This window comes from Anas acuta, chromosome 3, assembly GCF_963932015.1.
Source record: "Anas acuta chromosome 3, bAnaAcu1.1, whole genome shotgun sequence".
NCBI classification, from domain to species: domain Eukaryota; kingdom Metazoa; phylum Chordata; class Aves; order Anseriformes; family Anatidae; genus Anas; species Anas acuta.
Genome location: NC_088981.1, coordinates 49033035 through 49052319, shown reverse-complemented (window position 1 = coordinate 49052319; position 19285 = coordinate 49033035). Strand labels below are relative to the sequence as shown.

At 36.6% G+C, this 19285-nt stretch overlaps 1 protein-coding gene across 10 annotated transcripts in view; it reads right to left on the bottom strand.

Annotated features, from left to right (window-relative positions):
* The window catches only part of UTRN (utrophin), a 367449-nt gene that overhangs the window by 61165 nt on the left and 286999 nt on the right, over positions 1-19285 (bottom strand). For all 10 annotated transcript variants that reach the window (XM_068677000.1, XM_068677005.1, XM_068677001.1 and 7 more), the window contains 4 exons: positions 18083-18161; positions 12701-12761; positions 1333-1394; positions 273-347 (listed from right to left, as the gene is read on the bottom strand). In XM_068677000.1, coding sequence (XP_068533101.1) covers positions 273-347; positions 1333-1394; positions 12701-12761; positions 18083-18161 — 277 coding nt within the window. The remainder of the gene's footprint in view (positions 1-272; positions 348-1332; positions 1395-12700; positions 12762-18082; positions 18162-19285) is intronic.

Here is a 19285-nt window from a genome sequence, read left to right as displayed (position 1 = left end):
GATTTGCCTACCACTTCTCAAATTGTTATCAATGGGAATTCCATTTCACCCCGTATCATTTACCTTCTGCAGCCCTTCTTTTCAGTCAATGACTTCATTTATTTGTGACAACAATACCTATTATTTGGAATTCTTCCTGCCATTTTGTTGTCTGACAATCTGTCAAGGATGTTAACTGGCCCCTTGTTAAATGTGAATCTCACAAAGTTCAAGTTGACCATCCCTTCTGCAAGTACTGTAGAGAAATGATTTGTCTCAAAGGCAAAACTCACAGCACAGTGCTTTCTGCAGTCGCCGGATTTTGATAGCTGTACGGTAGGCAGAGAAGCGTACATTGTTCAAGTCAGCTGAAAGAGCAGAACAGAAATGTTAGCAGCCCTAAAAAGAGAGTCAGTAAGTTTCCATCATATATAAATTTTCACAGTGTTACATACTTTAAAAAGCCTAATATCCCTTATTTTTCTCTGCAATGAATTAATAGCATATATCAGAACAAACAAAAACAACTGACAAGTTATTGTTAAAAAAAAAATCCACCTGCAGGGAAGACCTTCTGGTTCAGACAGTGCTGGACCCTCAGAGATTGGCACATCAGAAATCCTGACACTATCTTGGCACAAATAACACATATCCATACGATAGAGCTTTACATGTGTATTATGTAGAGCTGAATAGATTTCAGATGAGTGTTCAAATACAGTACATCTCTCAAATATTTTACATCTCAGACAGAGGGCAGCAAAGGTCACAGTAAAGGAGAAAAAATGGCTCTTTAACCCATTATTTCTAGGACATGACTTTGTTAACGCTGCTTTGAAAGGAGTTGTCAGACAACCATAAACTCTATTTTAGAAACTGATAGGTACAGTAATTTATTTTCCCTCACTTAACAGTATTTTATCCTTCCATGCCTCAGAAAGGTAGATTTCCCAGTAAATGCATATGTTAGTAAGGCATGTTGAACTAGTTGTATCATTATATGAGCTAGCCTTCACTGATAGCATAGCTGGCTCTGATATATATTACAAAAATCAGTTCACTCCAGACTGGTAGTCCACAACATTGGACAACCCAATGTGGACTTTATAGAAATAAATAGGATAATACATTAAAGCATAGTGTCAGAAAATATTTTTCAGAATTAAAACTACCAAAACGCAATGGATGTGACATGATCAAGGCAGTAGGTTTTGTGCAGAGTAAGTCTGATCACAGCAGACTGGGAAATGCTGTGACATACAGGTCATAACAACTCAGAGGTGGGTCAACAATCCAAGCTCTCGTTCAGGGCGTGAATATCATGTAGTGCTTTGTTTTAAGAAATGTACTCACCTAAGGACTGGAAAAGGTCAGTCATTTTAGGATGATCCCAACAGGTTGTCTGTGTCTCATGACTACAAAGGAATAAAGTAATAAAAATTTCAGGTAACATATATATACACACATGAAAAGGAGAGGGAAAAAGAAAAAGAAAAAAAAAGGGATATTCTGACTTTGCTTTCGAAAGGGAAGAAATCCATCAGATCTTTAGCTGGAAGACCTGATTTGTGCCACTCAGCTCCTTGATGTTTTTAGTCACAAAGTTAGATGATAGCCACCCATATTTAACATTAGATTTTATTCTAAGTGTGGTTGTATCTGTTGAACTCTGAAGCTGAAGCAATTTAATAAGATAAAAATGCAAAACTTCCTGTCACTGCAGCACAATAAAAACATTTGTAAAATACACGTTAAAAAATAAAAAACATTGAGGTTTTACTTCAGACTCCACTGCATACCTGAAGACATGTATCAGAATACATACAACAATTTTTAAGTTTTACCTGCAACACATCTAATGGAAAGCCTGACCACTTGTCTCACACTTTACCAGACTATCTTAATTCAGGGGGTGTGCTCTATGCTAGCACTCACAGAACAGAGATTGAATAGGCAGCATCAATTAACCCACCATTTAGTATTGCTGCTTTCATTCACCGAGGTTTCACGTATGCAGCTATAGGGGTCATAATGTATACTACCTCAGACCTAGTGAAATCTTGAATTTTGTTCCACGTGCCACATTTTGCGTGTTTCTGAATATCAATTGTTGGAATGATTGCAGTCTTCCCTTGAAATATTTACACTTGAATTAGATTTCTGAGAAAATTAATTAGAGAAGTTGAGCGAAAAAGATCATAGCACTCACTTTAAAAGTTAATAACGAAAATGAAATGATGCCAGGTTAGCAGACTTAAGAATAACGAGCACAGAACACAGCTTATTTCCGCTTTGTTTCTACTTAAAAATTGTTAATGCACACATTTTTCACATACAGATGTAGTTGGTTGACACTTTTTCATTAAATGTAGTGGACTCTATCTTCAGTTGGTACAAATGGCTGTGCATCTGTGGGTGCACAAAAATTTCACACCAGCAAATACCACAAAGCAGAGGAGGCTCCAAACCAAGAAAGGGCTGGATTCTTTACATTATCCTTTTGAGATACACTACTGGAAGGTGCACACACTGTGCCTCTGCACAGAGGATATGAGACTGGGTTTATATTCTGTACACCTATGTGACCATTCCAGGTTTGGGTCTGGTCTAGGTCTCTGCAGTCAGTTTCTCTCTTTCACTAGGCTGAATTCTCTCTGCCATGAATCTCACTTGTATACTGGCACCATCACAACTTTGTGAGGTGGTTTTCATGGAAGTTCACAGACAAATATGTATTACCAATAAATTCAGTAGGTATAAATCCTCTTTCCCCTCTTTGTGATTATTCCTCAGTAGATAACAAAAAAAAAAAAGGAAAAGCCCTTCACATGATTACATTTAAACAAGAGATTTAGGCAACATACAAAACTACATCTTCTGTTAGACATTGCAACTTCAAAATATTATAGTTAACTCTCCCCAAATCAGAAGAGAGAGGAAGTACATACTTACATTTGAACACATTCCTACTTTTAATTACGTATTTAAACCCTGCCTAAGCAGACTTTCTTTCCTAGGCTGAAAGTTCTCTTTGGTTTCAGTGTGATAACAGCACTGCATGATACCATTGCCGCTCTAGAAAGACACTTCTAAAACAGCATTATGTTTAGCCTTGTCCAGAAAAGTCATTTCAAAAAATAAGTAGATATACAATTATTTCCCTGGATGTATTTGGGTTTGGTGCAGTGCCAAGGTAAAGGCAACCAACTGTCCAGCACTCTCACAAGCCCTGGTATAGAATAAATTACAGTATATTAGAAAGAGGAACAAATATAATATGATGGCTTGTAATGATTGACTTACTTAATAATCCCAAAACTAGTCCTGAAGATGCCAAATATCTGCACTATTATGTTAAGTGGCATGCCACTGTTATGTTAGCCATTTAAAATCGGTTTGTGTTGACAAAAGCCATTGGAACTGTTCACAGTAATTGATCCAATAAGTGATCAGTTTAATAAAGCTTCAGAGGAAGTTGTTTTATCTCAACTCCTCTGATAAAAAGGGAAAAGGGGTGGGAGGGGGGGGGAGAGAGAGAGAGAGAGAAGTCCAAGATTGGTGATTTTATTGCTGACATTGTAAGCAGAAAAAAAGTCTTGTAGTTCCTTAGGCTTTTACCTAAAAGACCTTCGAACTTCTTTGTTGAGAGTGAAGATAAACAGCAGTACTACAATTGATGTTTTATATATGTATACATAAAAATATATTTCACTTTTTAAAATGTTAAAATATTAGTGTAAACAACGTATGTGAAAAACGTGCAAATTCAAGTCCTCTTAAAATTTTTCATTCAGTTCTTTCACGTGCCACCTATGGTAGCTACCTGTCACGGGGATTCTCTGAGACGAGTTAGGAGACCCCAGTGAGCATCATCCAATGGAAGTGAAAAAAGGGGAGAGAGTCTGGGCTTGTTCACAATTCCCCAAGAGCTAGTACTACCCGATAGCTGCTAAATGACTACATGAGGGGAAGGTGATTGTGCCAGACTCATCCCAAAGCAACTAGAGAGAAAACATCCATGAGAGCTGAGCAATCTCATACATGAATCCAGCAGAGAAGAGGCATGGGCTTACAGTGAGTGAATCACCAACTGAACAGCCTGTTCAGGTCAAAGGAGGCAGCAACACCACTGCTGCAGGCAGGGTCAGTACTTCCATTGAATCTATTCCATGGATTAGGCTTCATTTTTGAGGCACTAAAGCAAGACTACACAGGACAGGGCTGAAGGAAAAAAACGTGACTGCAAATTTAAAAAGAACTATTAAAAAAGGGGGGGGGGGAGGGAGGAGGAGGGTTGGAGTCAGTCTCTACAGTGACATTTCTTAATGCAAAGTTTTGTTTGATAACTGTTTAATAATACGCAGGGACTTCTATTTACAAATTGATTTTCACAGGAAGAAAAAAAATGGGTGTGCAGCTAACCTTTCCATGCTACAAATAAAATTGCTAGACAAAGGAGTCATTTTATTAGGCGCTTAAAACTGGGGGTATGAAAGACAAAGTGCTTTCTCATGATTTGGTTTGTAAAGCAGTTCTTTGAAAAAAAACATCCATCTTTCCCTGCTGTAGATACAGCAGCTTTTGTGTTCCTAATGCAAGCAGATGAAGTCCTAAAGAACTTGTTTAGAAACTTTACAATACTGGGTGATCTGGAACAGATGAGATGAACTTGATCTTTCTGATCAGGACCTTCTAGCTCCTTTTTATACAAACGCATGACATATCAATCTGTTTAACCTTAAGTAACTAATTAACTGCCTATCAGTTTCTGACCAGAGAGTAAAAGCAGTGTTCCCTTGCTTCTCTGATACCTTGCTCAGTAAACACAAACAACATACATGAGACTTACAAGAAAGAGAAAGTTCATAATAAGCAAGATCACACATTTTTTTATATCTTTTACACGGATGCATGAAAAGTGTCGTCCCTACCACAACCAGAAACAGCTAAAACTAGGTAAGCAACTAAATCAGTACTCACTTTTCTCAAAAAAAAAAAAAAAAAAAAAAAAAAAAAAAAAAAAAAAGTGCTCTAATCATTTTCTGAAGATTTCCAAGCAAAATGGTTTTACTACATCACACAGAGAGCTCCAACTGAATTCCTCTGGAGTCTATTTAACTTCTGATATGTCCAGAAGGCAATTAGTGAGAATCGGATGGATTGATTTCACCATACAGAGAATACAGGAAGTCTTCAGAAAATTCAGCCCTGTTAGCCTCTACTAAGACTGTGGAAAATGTTATTTTCTGTATTTTTCTATAGAAAAATACAATCTGTAACCCTCAATGATAGAAAACTTAGCCTGCAGAGAAAGCTAATCAAAACCTAAATTTGGAATGATGCTGGGAGGAGAAAGAATTCTACATGATAACTTGTCAAAATACCTGAGAAAGTTCATCATTTTTAGTCATCTCACTGAACTGAAAAAACTCAAGATAGGCATTTAAGGAAGAGCAGACCAATCTACACAAAGTCTTCCTTTTCTTTGCAAGTATTGTGGCAGTTCTGCCCCAGGTTTCGCCAACAAGCATTAAAAGAGCAACCACGTTTACGCCGGTCCTCATGGCTTTAATTCTGATAGTCCTCAACTTGCAGATTTAGAAACAGAATCTTTATATAATTGGAAGATGTATTGTCGCCCACTAGAAGTTGATCTTTGAGCTAAAGCTACCCAAGAAATTTCAGTCTAAAGGCCCAAGTTGTTTTTTTGTGTGTTTTTTTTTTTTTCATAAAGAAGATACAGTAGAAATTATATTAATTTTATTGCCATCAGAACCCTATTCACTTCAACAGCTTTTTAGAACCTTTTAGAAAATCACTGAATGCATTGCCAGGAATATTCCAATTAATGTACGCAAATAAATTCAAGGACAAACAAAATAAAAGGTCTAGTTTTGTTTAGATGTACCTATAATTTCACAATGGAAATACTCTATCTCCATGATTTAAACCTGGTATGCGAATATTCACATGCTCATTGTTCAGTCCAGAGGGGAAGAAAAACTGCTTATATGTGGGCAACTGACATTAAAACAAAGAAACCAGAATAACAAGATTTCTTTTCCTGTTCATTTTTCTTAAATCAATTGGTCTGATTCATTACTCCAGTTCTAGTGATTTATGAGAACCATAGTGAAACAATTCTTGGCAGTTGCAACCATGCTAGTGTAAGTGTAGCACAACCATAGCTAGCATACACATTACAGAAACCAAGCAGAGGGTACGTCATGTGGCAGCATGCCTACATATTTGGTTCAGATTTACAGCCTGCAGTGACAACATGGCATGTATATGTACTGTTCTTTGCTTTATTATAATAAATTCATTCAGTATTTTTTGTTAAGGGAGATTTACAATATTTCCACTGCTCCTTTGGAAGAAAATCCCTTTATGTAGGTGGTCACTGATGTTTCTCTTCTTATTCAAACTAAGACAGTGAGATGACTGAAAACCATTTCAATACCAGAGAGCAGCATGACCACGATGAGACTGTTAGGTGGCTGCTGCTGTGACATCCACACCACGGAGCACCTTCTCTCATGAGTACTCAGCTTCAGGAGCTTGTAGAATAAGGTGATATTTACATTCAGTAGGAGTAAAAAACAACTGGGCTCATTGGTCATCTTGCATACAAATGGCAGTGCATAAATAAAGGTCTTTCCGAGGTCTACAGGAGCTCAGGATATGAGGTTTCATTCTGCACACAGGAGTTGGTGTAAGAAGGCATTTCTGCTATGGCAGAAGTGAGCTGGTCTGCAGAACAGCAGCACAAGTGGTGGCACACATTACATCTTTCAACTTGGATCAGTTAGGAAAGAATTAGAAGTGTTTCCCTGACCAAGTCACAAGTTAATTCACTTAGTGTTATTTTTTGGTTAGCATCACAGGACTGAGTTACTCAGAATAGGAGTCTCAGGTCTTTTCTGCCAACACGTAACAACACAGGCAGATAGTGATAAGACAAGGGGGTATTATTCACTCAGAGGGTGGTGAGGCACTGGCATGGGTTGCCCAGAGAAGCTGTGGATGCCCCATCCCTGGAGGTGTTCAAGGCCAGGCTGGATGGGGCTTTGGGGCTTTTTTTGTATGGATGCGGCCTAGTGGGTGACATACCTGCCAACGGCAGGGGGTGGGAACTAGATGATCTATGAGGTCCCTTCCAACCCAAGCCACTCTATGATTCTATGAATATAAAGCCACACAGCAAAACATGCATCCATGAATAGATTGATGACAAAGCAATTTAATTTTAAAAGGCCTAAATGTATCTGTGTAATCTTAAATAACTAGAAAATAAACATTATAGATATAATATTTCAATTTTTAAAAACGTATTAATGAATTGCTCTAAAGCTTAAATGAGAAACATTTACCCTTACAATCTGCTTCTTATCCATTATATTTCCTGGCAGCTTTCTAATTATAATTGACAAAGATAATCCCCATTAAAAACACTCACTGACTGCAAATTCAGAGCTAACACGCAGTTAGCATTTAACTTATGATCTCTAGAAATAAGAGAACAATCCTCTTGAAATGAATGGAGCAAGTTGCACATCTCCATTTGTTTCAAGCTGTCTATGGACTTGAGAAAAAAAAATCAATTTAGTCTTTAACTTTTTGTCTAAAAGAAAGTAAACGAGAAAGACAGTAGGCTTTTTATATAACTTCTTAGTATGGACAAAGCCTGTATCTTTGTTGATAGTCACTGGCAAGCAAGACAAGGGCTGGTAATAAAACTGTACTCTGGGATCCATGTTAAGAAGCTTTTTGCTCCTATAGCCATTTGCCCAAAACATTAAGTGAAATCAGAACCTTTACTGATCTCTAATGAACCTGTAGCACTCAGAGCTCTGACTCTGCTGCCCTTGCCAAGTTTCAAAAGGCAGAACAACATCCCTGCTTTATAAATGTCATGGTGTTTTATCCAGATACTGTATACTTCCTTTTTTTTCCCCACTTTGTTGTGTGGTTTTGTTTTTTTTTTTTTTTTAAGCCCATTAGAAAGTACTGTTTTATGGTGAAAAAGAGTCAGCATAATGCATTGCAAGGGTAATGTATTTTAGAGGTTGGTGGAGCAATTTATATGCAGATATTTTGAAATCTCTCCAGAGAAAATGTGCTACTGCACTTCTCTAATAGAAAATGAAGACCAGTGCAGCAAGTGGTAATTGAAGAAACTCTCAAAAACTGAAACTTGTATTAGCTCTTTCTGCAAATTATTTTATTCTTCCTTCTAAAGAAATACTTCTTAATACTTCTAAAATGGTTAAAACTAGTATAAGAGTTAAATTTCCCAGTTCCATTATTTCTCCTCTTCCCTATACAGACATAAAACAAACATCAGGACAGATTTCCTGAACAGTCTTGGAAAAAAAAAACAACATCTAGAAGCAGAAAGCATTTTGTTCCTTTCCCCCATAAAGTTGAACATGATATAGGAGGTGATAAAACAGGATTTTGAAAACCTTGATGATTCCAGACTCTTCGCAGGATGATAGAAAAGTAACCAAGGTGACGATGGAGTTTGATATGGATCAATTTAATGATTACACCAAGAAGCTGCTCTCCCTATTAAATGCCCTGCATGAGATTAAACTTACTGTGACCCTTTTTGCATTTCCCTTTTGTTTCTTCTGCACAGTACAAATATCTAATAAATTACAGCCTTGAACGGTACACAGCTGAAGCACACTTAAATTACAGTTAAATGAACAACAGTGAAGAATGCCGGGGTAATTATGTTTTCTGAATGAATATTCCTTTCAGTGAATCATTCATTCCTCAAAGATGCTTAAAGATCATACATAGTGTCTCCTTTTTTCTTGTTTCTTCTCAGAACATTTTTACTGAAGTGCTATGTTACATAGGCTTTTTTTTTTTCATTATCTGGTATGGCCAAACATGTCTTATTTGTGCAATTCAAATAGTTGTAAATGAAAAACAGCAGAGAACAGTCCTTATTAACTCTCCAACCTTTGTAATCCAGCCTATGAAAGGTGCATTCAATGGCATGTTTGCCAAACCATTTGTCCAGACTTAACACTTTAATTACTAAGAGTGCATTAGTAAATACCATGCATGCTGTGCTGTCTCCCCTCCATACAGATCATTAGTCCCATTCTCTTTTACAAAGCATGAAAGACTAAGATTTCTGCAAGAGAATGTAGATTTTACAGATTTGTGTTTTGATTGAATTCTACTGCTACAGAGGAGATTCAGACTACAGAAATACAAAAGCCTTTATCAGTTGTCATTATGAAAAAAAATCAAGCAGGAGAAAAACAGGACTAAATAAAATCACCTCAGCAGAGGTAAAGCCACTTGGCAAATTTGATTTGCATATTCAAGAGGAGAAAAGAGGCTAAATCGTCTGTGTAAGCTCAGTTCAACTAAATATCTGCAGTAGCAAAGGGCGCACGCACCTTTATAAACCTGGTCTCAATAAATTATGAATCCCTCTTCCTTTCAGCAGAGTCCTTTCCAAAATGCTCCTAACTCAAATTGCCTCTGTCTGAGGCTATGGGGCAGAGGAGTTTGTACACGGGTTTTGCAATCTTTCATGTGCTTCTGTTACCTGATTAAATACAAGTGCAGAGGGAGCGGATGCACCAATGGTTAATAAATGGGGTGGGAAGAACAAACTGTTCTCCAAAGCCAGCACCGTGTGCTGGCACACTAAGGCCCTTTTTCTCCAAGACACTTCTCTCTGTGCATGTAAATGCAATTTACCACCAGCCTCGGGAAACAAACAGAATAAATGCTGCTCATCTGAAAATACAGACATCTTGCATCATTCTGACATCCTCCTTACAGCTTCATTGCTACCTGAAGTACTGTCTCCTGCCTTCTCTCAACTGCAGAGTTTTTTTAAAACACCTTTTCTACATGCAATAACACTGCAAAAAATACGTTTTTTTTTTTAAGCACTCATCTTAGCAAAAGTACCACTGCCTCATCTTCTGCAGCTATGTCAATTTCTAAATATTTAACTTTTCTCCTTCAAGGGCATTCACAAAAAAGCAACCCAAATGGAGTAAAGGTATGAATTTATCGTTGACTAAGAAAAGTGCATGTTCCTATTCAGAATTAAAGAAGACTGATTTCAGTTGGCATTTCTTTCACTTTCAAAATTAATTTACTTATTTTATTTATTTCAGAAATTCTCTGTTTTCTTCCACCAGTCATTGAATCACACTTTTATCTTCCTTGTTCTTATGTTTCTCTTCCTGATCCCTTAAAATGAAAAACTGGCACCTTAAAGTCCCTCACTGAACATAAAAATCTTACCATAAAAACAGTAAATATGACTGATACCAAATTATATGAATTACTGAGACACATCATAAATTTTCCTTCTACGTATGTTGTTTGTTTGTTACATCAAATATGTTAGTAATAATTACATTAGAAGTATATGAAAATTAAGTAATTAAATAAAAAGTAAGAAGGTAATCCTTGCATTTTGTTTTGTTTCTACCTCCCCACTGTCCCCCTCTCCCTTCCCCCCCAAAAAAACACCATCATTAAATCTCATTGACTATCCTCTTGAACTGTATTACAAAAACTCATTTAGTTGCTTCAACCAGTTTAGGTTTGATGTCAGCACTGTTTTCCTCTCTTCTATATCTGAAATCTTCTGTATCTCCTCTATATCTGAAATCAGGGAACAGACAAAGTTTGAAAAGACTATTTAAAGCTAAGAGTACTCTCCAGCCTGATCATACCAAAACAAGTGAAGCTCAGAAATCATTTCTTTTCTATTTTATTTTCTACCACTCTATGTTTCATCTAACTGCTGTGCTGCCAACACTGAAATTCAGATTGGTACACAAGAAGAAATGAAGGAAACTGCCAGTGTCAGTCTGTTTGTCAAACCATAGAGCTACTGATATTCAGCATTCCTCCCCATGCTTTTAAAAATAATAATAATAATAATAATAATAATAAAAAAATCCTACCAGTTACACGTAAAATAATTCTTCTCTTTCAAGATACAAGCACCAAGATATCATTTCAGCAACACTTAGCATGTTGCAGATAGGGCCAGATTACTGGAAAAGTCTTTGAGATGCAGCAGTCTGCTGACTTCATTAAAACCATTCTCAAAATAAAACAGTGGTCTTTACTTCTATGAAGGCCTCAGTCATTAGAGAAACAGTCCTACACTTCTGCCCCATTGCCAAACATCCTGAGCAAGATCATTAAAAAGAACCAACACACTATTTCTGGAGAGATGCTGGGATTTATTTCTCAGCCTCAACTGGCCTCATTCGAAAACTAAGAATATTTCAGGGTAGTTTTCCTCTTACTCTCTGTATTTTGATGCTTTAAAGTCTTTTTTGAATTGTTACAGGTGTGATCATTTCCACTGCATTGCTGTCCAGAGGTGGGTAGCTCTACATCCAACCTCTGCCCCCTTCTCTTCCTGGGAAGAGACTCCCTTGGGACTGGGAGAGGAGCCCCATGCCTTCTGTAACCTCCTGCAGAATTTGTCAGCAGAGGTGCAAACTTTTCTATAGAAAACTCAAGGATCATCACAGCAAGTTTTTCATTTTTCCAGTTATCTACTGTACAGTTAAAAAAAAAAAAAAAAAAAGCAACTTCAGATCACAGTTTAAAAACAACTGTCGCATTTCAAGAATGACAACAGATTTGATTGACACAGATAAACAACACGAATTACCATTACCTACTTTTCAGAGCTCTCAAGCACTCAAATTATTTGAAATGCAAAATGTGGATTTCAGATCTATGACAGAGCAATATGTTATAGTACAAAGTCCTCACCAATGTTCTTTTAAAATGAACTATCTGCAGGACCAATTCACAGTTATCCTACAGACTTAAATTACTTTTTTCCAAACTCAAACCGATAACATTTTAACACAGATTTCTTTCAGCCTACAATGAACAGCTCTGGGTCTGGCTTACTGTACCTTCTTAAAATTTCATTTACCTCTCTAGCAAACAGCTATTTTTTTCTCAAAGCTGCAGTCTTTGACCTTTAAAGTACAGGCAAACAGTACATAAATAAATGCTTATGGAATGAGAAAAACTAAGTTAAGTTTTACTGCTCCCAGTAGAGCACATCAAAATCGATTACTTGAAAACTAATTACTTCTTACTATTTTTTAAATAAATATCTAAATGATTCTTTCTGGTAATCAAGATTTCTGTAAGTTTTTATTCTATGCTTACATTAATTTTACATTTACACTAAGATTATGTGCTATAAAAACTTCCTAGAAGTAAAGAAAATGACAGGAAGACAACCAAAATGTAGCTTTCTGCAGGAATTTTGCACAAAACAAATAATGGTCTGTACAGATATTAGTCACCACCACTGTTTGCTAATGCATTATGTATTCAGTCCTTTCCTGTTAGAGTTCATACTCTGGATGAGCCACCCTAATAAGGATGTGCTTAGTTTGATTAGGACTACCATGTTACACTGGAGCATCTCTTATGTTTGAGGCAGGGGTTTTGATTACTGTTTGAATTTATTTTTACATATTTCAAAATGATACAGCATGCAAAAAAAAAAAAAGCAATAAACATGAAAATATATAGTGTATGTAGCATAACAACATGTAGACAGACCCTTAATAACATTTCTAGTTACCTCTTAGAAATATACTTTTTTTTTTCTACTAGGTTATGGTGATAAGTCCCTCTGTTTTGCTTAAGGAAAGCTTATAAAGAAACAAGGCAAACTTACTTGATATAATAGGGCACTTTGTTATGTGAAACAGATCTCTGCCATGGAAACTGTACTGAGGCTGAGGAAATAAGCAGAAGATGATTATTAGAAAACACCTGACAAAAAAAAAAGAAAACTATATTTATTTATTTATTTTACAATTAAAACAGTTACAATAAATTAAATGGGAACAGCTATAATTTTCCAGACAACTTTCAGTAATTAGAAAATCAGCTGGAGGAAATGACTGCAATCTATCAAGGTGATTTTAGGCATCTATTTGATGTCAAGCTCAAAATAAAACAAATGTGGTGATTCTATTTCATAGAAGGATAATAAATTCTGAACAAGCAAGCTATCCATCCAGAGAAAATGGACACAGTGCTTTTCCTACCTTCAAAGACTTATCATCAGCTTCAGTTTTGAAAATAAACACCTCCACTGCTGTAATTAATACTCAACAACAGAGCAAAAAGGAGAAATATCAACCTTATTACCGTTTGCTACAACCCTTTGCTCCTATTTGCAACTCAGATTAATATTGATTAACACTGTACAGACAACAAACAGCCACAAAACCTGTCTTTGCACTCCTTGTTGAACAGCAGGATTTATACAAGTCTGATAAATCAACAGATACCATCTGTAACACCAAGAAGCCTTCTGTACACCATATTGCAAAAGGCATAAAGTCATGCATGACACTACTCTATTCACTTAGAGATCCCAGAGATAAAAGGGAAAAGTCTTCATGCCAAAAAGAATTCTGGTGCATGGCTTAAAAATGGCTATTTAGCGAAGAACCACAAGAACCTACAAAGAACCTATGGTTCTATGAAGAACCATAAGGCCTACTGGAAACTACCAGAATAGTGTCTGATTAATTAGGGTTTTATCACAGAAGAAACTCACTTTACTGAACATGCTGTAGAAGCAGAAATTAAAAGAACATGTAGGAATAACTACTAACTGAACATCACAATAGGATGAATTTATACTGAACACACACACACTTTCAAAACAGATTAGCTACTCTTAAGCACTAACACTCCTGTTTAAAAACCTGGTGAAACGAGATGCAGGATTGATGGATCTCAAGTAATTAAAACACACAGTTGATCTAGTTTCCCTGCAAGCAGAGAGCACTTTTGAGTTTATCCCTCTGTGAAAAGTACTTTTGAGAGTAACTCTCTCTTCTGTTCCAAGACCTGTACAAGCAGCATAAGCCCCACATGCTAGTACTCCTGCAGAGAGGGGGGCTCACCCTCTTCCCAGCTGTCTCCTGAGGATTTTAATGGTTGTGACATCTTCCTGGACCATACAAAATTTCATGGTTTGTATGTTAAGAAACATTAGATTAATGTACTGAAAGACAGATTAACTGAGAAGACTATTTGGAAAACTACTTGAACCAAATTTTCTTCACTGAAAGGGTTGCTAGGCACTGGGACAGGCTGCCCAGGGAAGTGGCTGAGTCACCATCCCTGAAGGTATTCAAAAGACGTGTAGATGTGGTGCTTAGGGACATGGCTTAGTGGTAAACTTGGCAGTACTAGGTTAATGGTTGGACTTGTTGCTCTTAGAGGTCTTCTCCAAGCTAAATGATTCTATGATTCTATCATTATTCACTGGAAAAAATAGAGGAAATATCATACTATTATTTGAAGAAAATAATGTTTGCAATAAGACAGAATTACTTGTTAATGGAAATACATAGTAATATCTAAATGCTCAAATAGAGGTATTTAGCTAAAAAAATAATCCTAGGTACTCACAATGCTGAAAAACAAACAAACAAACAAAAAGTTTCATTCTTTAATGCTGCAATTTGGCACCTGTGGCAGCTATGATAACTACACTAATTATGTCTGCTAACCAGAATGAAAAACCTGGCCACAGTAATGTATGATTTTTGTGCTAGGACAGGCTATAGATACTCTGCACTGACACAGATATGGACTAAACCTTAATAAATTAAATTGCTAATTATTATGGACTGAGTCATACTCTATTTATTCGGGAACAAAATTTCTAAAAGCAGTGCCACTTTTCTCTACTGCACAAACCTCTGTAAAATGGAATTCCCATTCTTTTCTATAAACAGGTTCTCAATAAAAACTGAGCAGAGTAGCTATTGATTCTGGCACTCAACAAGCAGGGCTGCAGGTATTAGTAAAAGGTTGAACACCACTTGGATGCTTTGAGCAGGACACTTGAAGGCCTAGGCCATTTGTTAGGGACCATATGGAGCCAGCACTCCATGGATGTTGGTGGATTCTTCTGAGAAAGAATACAAGAAATAAAATAGAGGGACGTAGATCTCAGGCTTTAGAAAATAAATGAAATTATAGAAAAATGAAGTTAGTTTCTGAAGGCAGGAAACAATAAAACATTCTTTTTTCTTTCTCTTTTTTTTTTTTTCAGAGAATAATGGACTATAAGGATTCTTCACCTTCATCCATAAGAATGTGTAAAATTTATGGATCAGTAGTTAAATTGCAAGGAGCTTATTTTCCATCTCAAAAGCAATGAAAAGAGGAGCAATTAAAATCAGCCTAACACTGACTGGAGGAGAGAAATGATTCAGCAAAGAACCGTGCATTGCAGGGGGCTCCAAAATTGCACTAGATCAGCCTCTTACATCAGGACATTTCAGGAGAGGACAACGTTAGATAATTAAAAAATAAAAAATACATATCCTGAAGCACTTTCTTCATGATGATCTGGATGAATCCACAAATTCAGTGTTCCAAGAACTCCATCAGCGGTAGTAAACACTTTACTGTGCTTATTTATTAGAGAAACACAACTAGTTACAACAGAGGGAAATTGCAGGATTAAGGGGATGGAGTCTGATGAACAGGTAGAAACAGGTGTTTTGCTAGCACAGATTACTGATGAAATGGCAACTAGGAACAGTTCAGATGAGATTGGTGGGTGCAGAGGCTGTGGTTTCTTGTTAAGGTTTGCAGGAAGAGTAACAGGTAGGTGATACCAACCTAAAATAGTTGCCATTCAGGATGGCCTAGATTAAAACCTGCCTTTTAATTCCAAAGTGCAACTTTGGAGGTAAAGATTTGTATGAGACAGATGCATCACATCATAATTTTAGTTTTAGGAGTTTGAGGTTATTTTATTCGAACTACAGCCTTGCCTGTTCTTCATAGTTAGAAGTCACTTAAGGTTACAACGAAGGTTTGAAAAATTTGATTTAGAATATGCGCTATTTCAACCTGTCAGGATAAAACCTTAATTTTTCTGGATTTAATGATTTCTTTATTGCTTTCCTTTTAAAGTTACTGTCTCTAACTTTCATTTAACAGACTTTTACATTAAGTTGTAGGTATTAACTCCTGTAACACTGTTCAAGCTCTCGAAATAGAATTTTTAAGAAGTTTTTGCTGTTGTTTGGGGGGGTGAAGAGATTGCTTGTATTTTGTTTGTGTCTTTTTTTATTTATTTATTTAAACAGTTTAAATGGATAACTGCATACTATTTGTTTTTGCAGAGCTGTGGTTCTTGGCTATAGCTTTTTGCAGTAGTTAAAAACATGCATTCTGGAAACTTTCCCCTCTCAACTTTTGTTCATCACTTGAACTCCCCATCCCCTTAAGCCTAGAGAAGATGCCCTAAGCAAGGCTGAGGCATGCTGATAAGGTATTGCATAGTCTCCTTGGATGCAATTCTATGGACGTTTTATCCAGCAACAAAGGCAGTTTACACAATTCCAACATTCTCTTGCACCCAGCTCCCACTGCATTTTACCACTCATTCAGTTTTGTGAATGAAAGTATTTGTTGTGGCATGCTGTAAACCAAATGAAGGAAATGATCCAGGCCAAACAAAACAAACCAACCTTGTCTGGCAGGCTTCTTTGTTTTACATGTGGGCTCTTACACTCATTTTTCTATTTCTTTTTTTTTTTTTTTTTTCAGCTCAGTCACCTGCATTTTTTCATTGGTCCAGGAGAGGAGAAGTGAACATCCGTAACAGTTACACAAGACTGAAGAAACCAGTTAGAGTAGGGGAAAATGCATCTTCTCTACAGTGCTTCCTAATCGATTTAAACTAGACAATACCTACTACTCTCCCAAATGGTTAATCTGGCATTTTTCAACAGCGTCAAAGCTACCTTTCTATCTCTATTCTTTTTAACAAATGATTGCACGGGTGCACTGTCCATGTCAAAGTTAAAAGTTTGAGACTGTGAGTTCTACAAAGCCCACCATGGCAACATCACAGTATACTTCTAATGAGGTTTATATAGCAAAAAAAATAATTAAAAAAAAAAATGTACTTTTACAGTTGCGGGTTTTTTGTTTGTTTGTTTATTTGTGTTTTTTTCCTGTCAACTTAAAAAAAGGAAGAAGCGACTCAAAGAACCTTGATTTTGCATAACTGCTGTAATATTTTAAAAACATTGCAATTTGCTTACCCTGTTTACTGAGAAACTGTTTGTCAATTCAAAATAAGAACACTGTTATCACTTAGCTCAAGAAGAAAATAAGATTTATTTAATGTTTTAAAATTATATGAACTGTTTAGCTATATAGGCACATACTTGAGAATTTCTGAGAAAGAGCTGGTAGTTTTTATATTCATGTCTTGTTACTTTTGCAACAATTTTTATTATTGAAGCCTTCTGTCAAAAAACAGAACTACTTGTGTTAACCTTTGTATCATTAGCTATGATGATGGCAGATAAAGCTAGAAGGTCAGAAAATTAACAAGGATCTCGATATCACAAAATATCTTCCTTTATTGAACACATCAGATGAGAGAAAGAGGGAGCACGGCATCTGTTTTTGCCTTCTTCTAGCCATAATGGGAGATTCTAGGTTTATATTTCTGAAATTCTTACTAAATAGAAAAAGACACATAGATCTGTCTCAAAAGGAAGTGATTCAACTTTGAATTCCCCACCCCTTTATGTGAAATTCTAGGAATTTATGACATGAAGTGCATAATAATAATGGTCTAGTCTGCAAAATCCAGGCAGCTCTTCCCTTGTGCCATCCCAACTAGTGTGTAGGGGGAAACTGAAGACAGAGGTAGCATGGGATGAGAAGATGTGGTTATGAACACAAAGACCCTGGAGCAGCCACAGGTCAGACCTTACAGCAAACAGCGGACAAAGAATAAAATGAACAAGGATGCAATCGTAATTCAGCAAGATACTGCAGTGACCCTCGAGGAAAGTATACTAGTGAGAATATCAGTGAAGTTATGATGAAGATGAAATATCCCAGCAAAAAATCAGGGAGGTAGATAATGCGGAAAAGGAACTTTCTGTGCCTCAAGTCAGAGGGAAACTTGGAGGGCAGTAAGCGATGCACAGTGTTTGTGAAAACCTCCTCTGCAGTTATATGTCAAATGCATCAATTAATTCAAAGAACTTACTGGAGAGAAAGTGCTGTGATGCAGGTCCAAAATCTCGGTGTGCCTCTTGCAGCTGTTTAAGGCGATCCTCTACAGACACCTACACACAAACACGTATTTACAAAATTTACTTTGTAACACCAGGGCCATGGCTATAAAAACATTGGTGTGCACTTATTTTTAGTTAAGCACATTTAAGTTTTCATTCTGCCATAGCACTTATTTGTTATCCACCTGTTCAAAGCTACATTTTATATATTTGTTTGCTTAATTAAAGTCCCTTTCATCATTTGCAGTCTTCCTATGAAAGTAGTGCAGATCAATAACGAACAATAGCAGTTTCATGGTGACTTTAGCTGACCACTGAAGTTTCTGACCTCCTCCCAGCCCTTCTGTTGTCCAAATTTCTATAGTCAGCAGGTCTTCATTTGATTGTATTGATCTCAAAGTGCCTTTCCAACACAGACTATTTTGGCTGACACGATTTCCCCTGGTTTACTAATTGAAACTGCACTAGCACATCCAGCAGCAGTTTGGCTGCTTAGTTAACTCAAGTTAAGGAGCAAAAAAGAAGAGAAACCCATTACCAAATTATATTAATAATTCTGTCTCTCAAGGGAGACAGATTCAGACCTATGAGCCCAGAAGCTGACGCCTGAGTTTTGAAAGTTCTGCTGTAATGCCCTCAGCTAGAGAGGCAACATTCTCCATCCTTTCCCCAATTCTTTCAGATACTTCATATAACTTTTAAGAGCCAGACAAATAAATAAATAGCAGCATATTCACAATAAATATTTATTACAAACAAACAAAACAAAAAAAAGAGAGAAAGTGCAAAGATTGTTAAATGAACTTTAACTAATGTAAGAAACTTCATTAAATCATTCAGTGAAAAACCTCATGAGTTTAAACTGTAATCAGGCACATTGATTTACCTTTCTTAGACCATTTAAGCACCAATAATCATAACTAAGCTATGTGAATCTCACAGCATACCCTCTTCTGTTTTTAGCTAAATGTTCTACTGCTCACATCTCGTTACAGATCTACTAATACTTAGGTAATTTTTAGTGAAATTCCCTGCAAACACTGGAAACACAACAGGAATACGTGCATGGGTTTTCAGTAACAATGATTTATACAGTAAAAATACTGCTATGACATGTAGCAAAGCGTGCAATAATAGTTCCCACTAGCCTCCAGAGATTAATGCAGTCTCTTGAG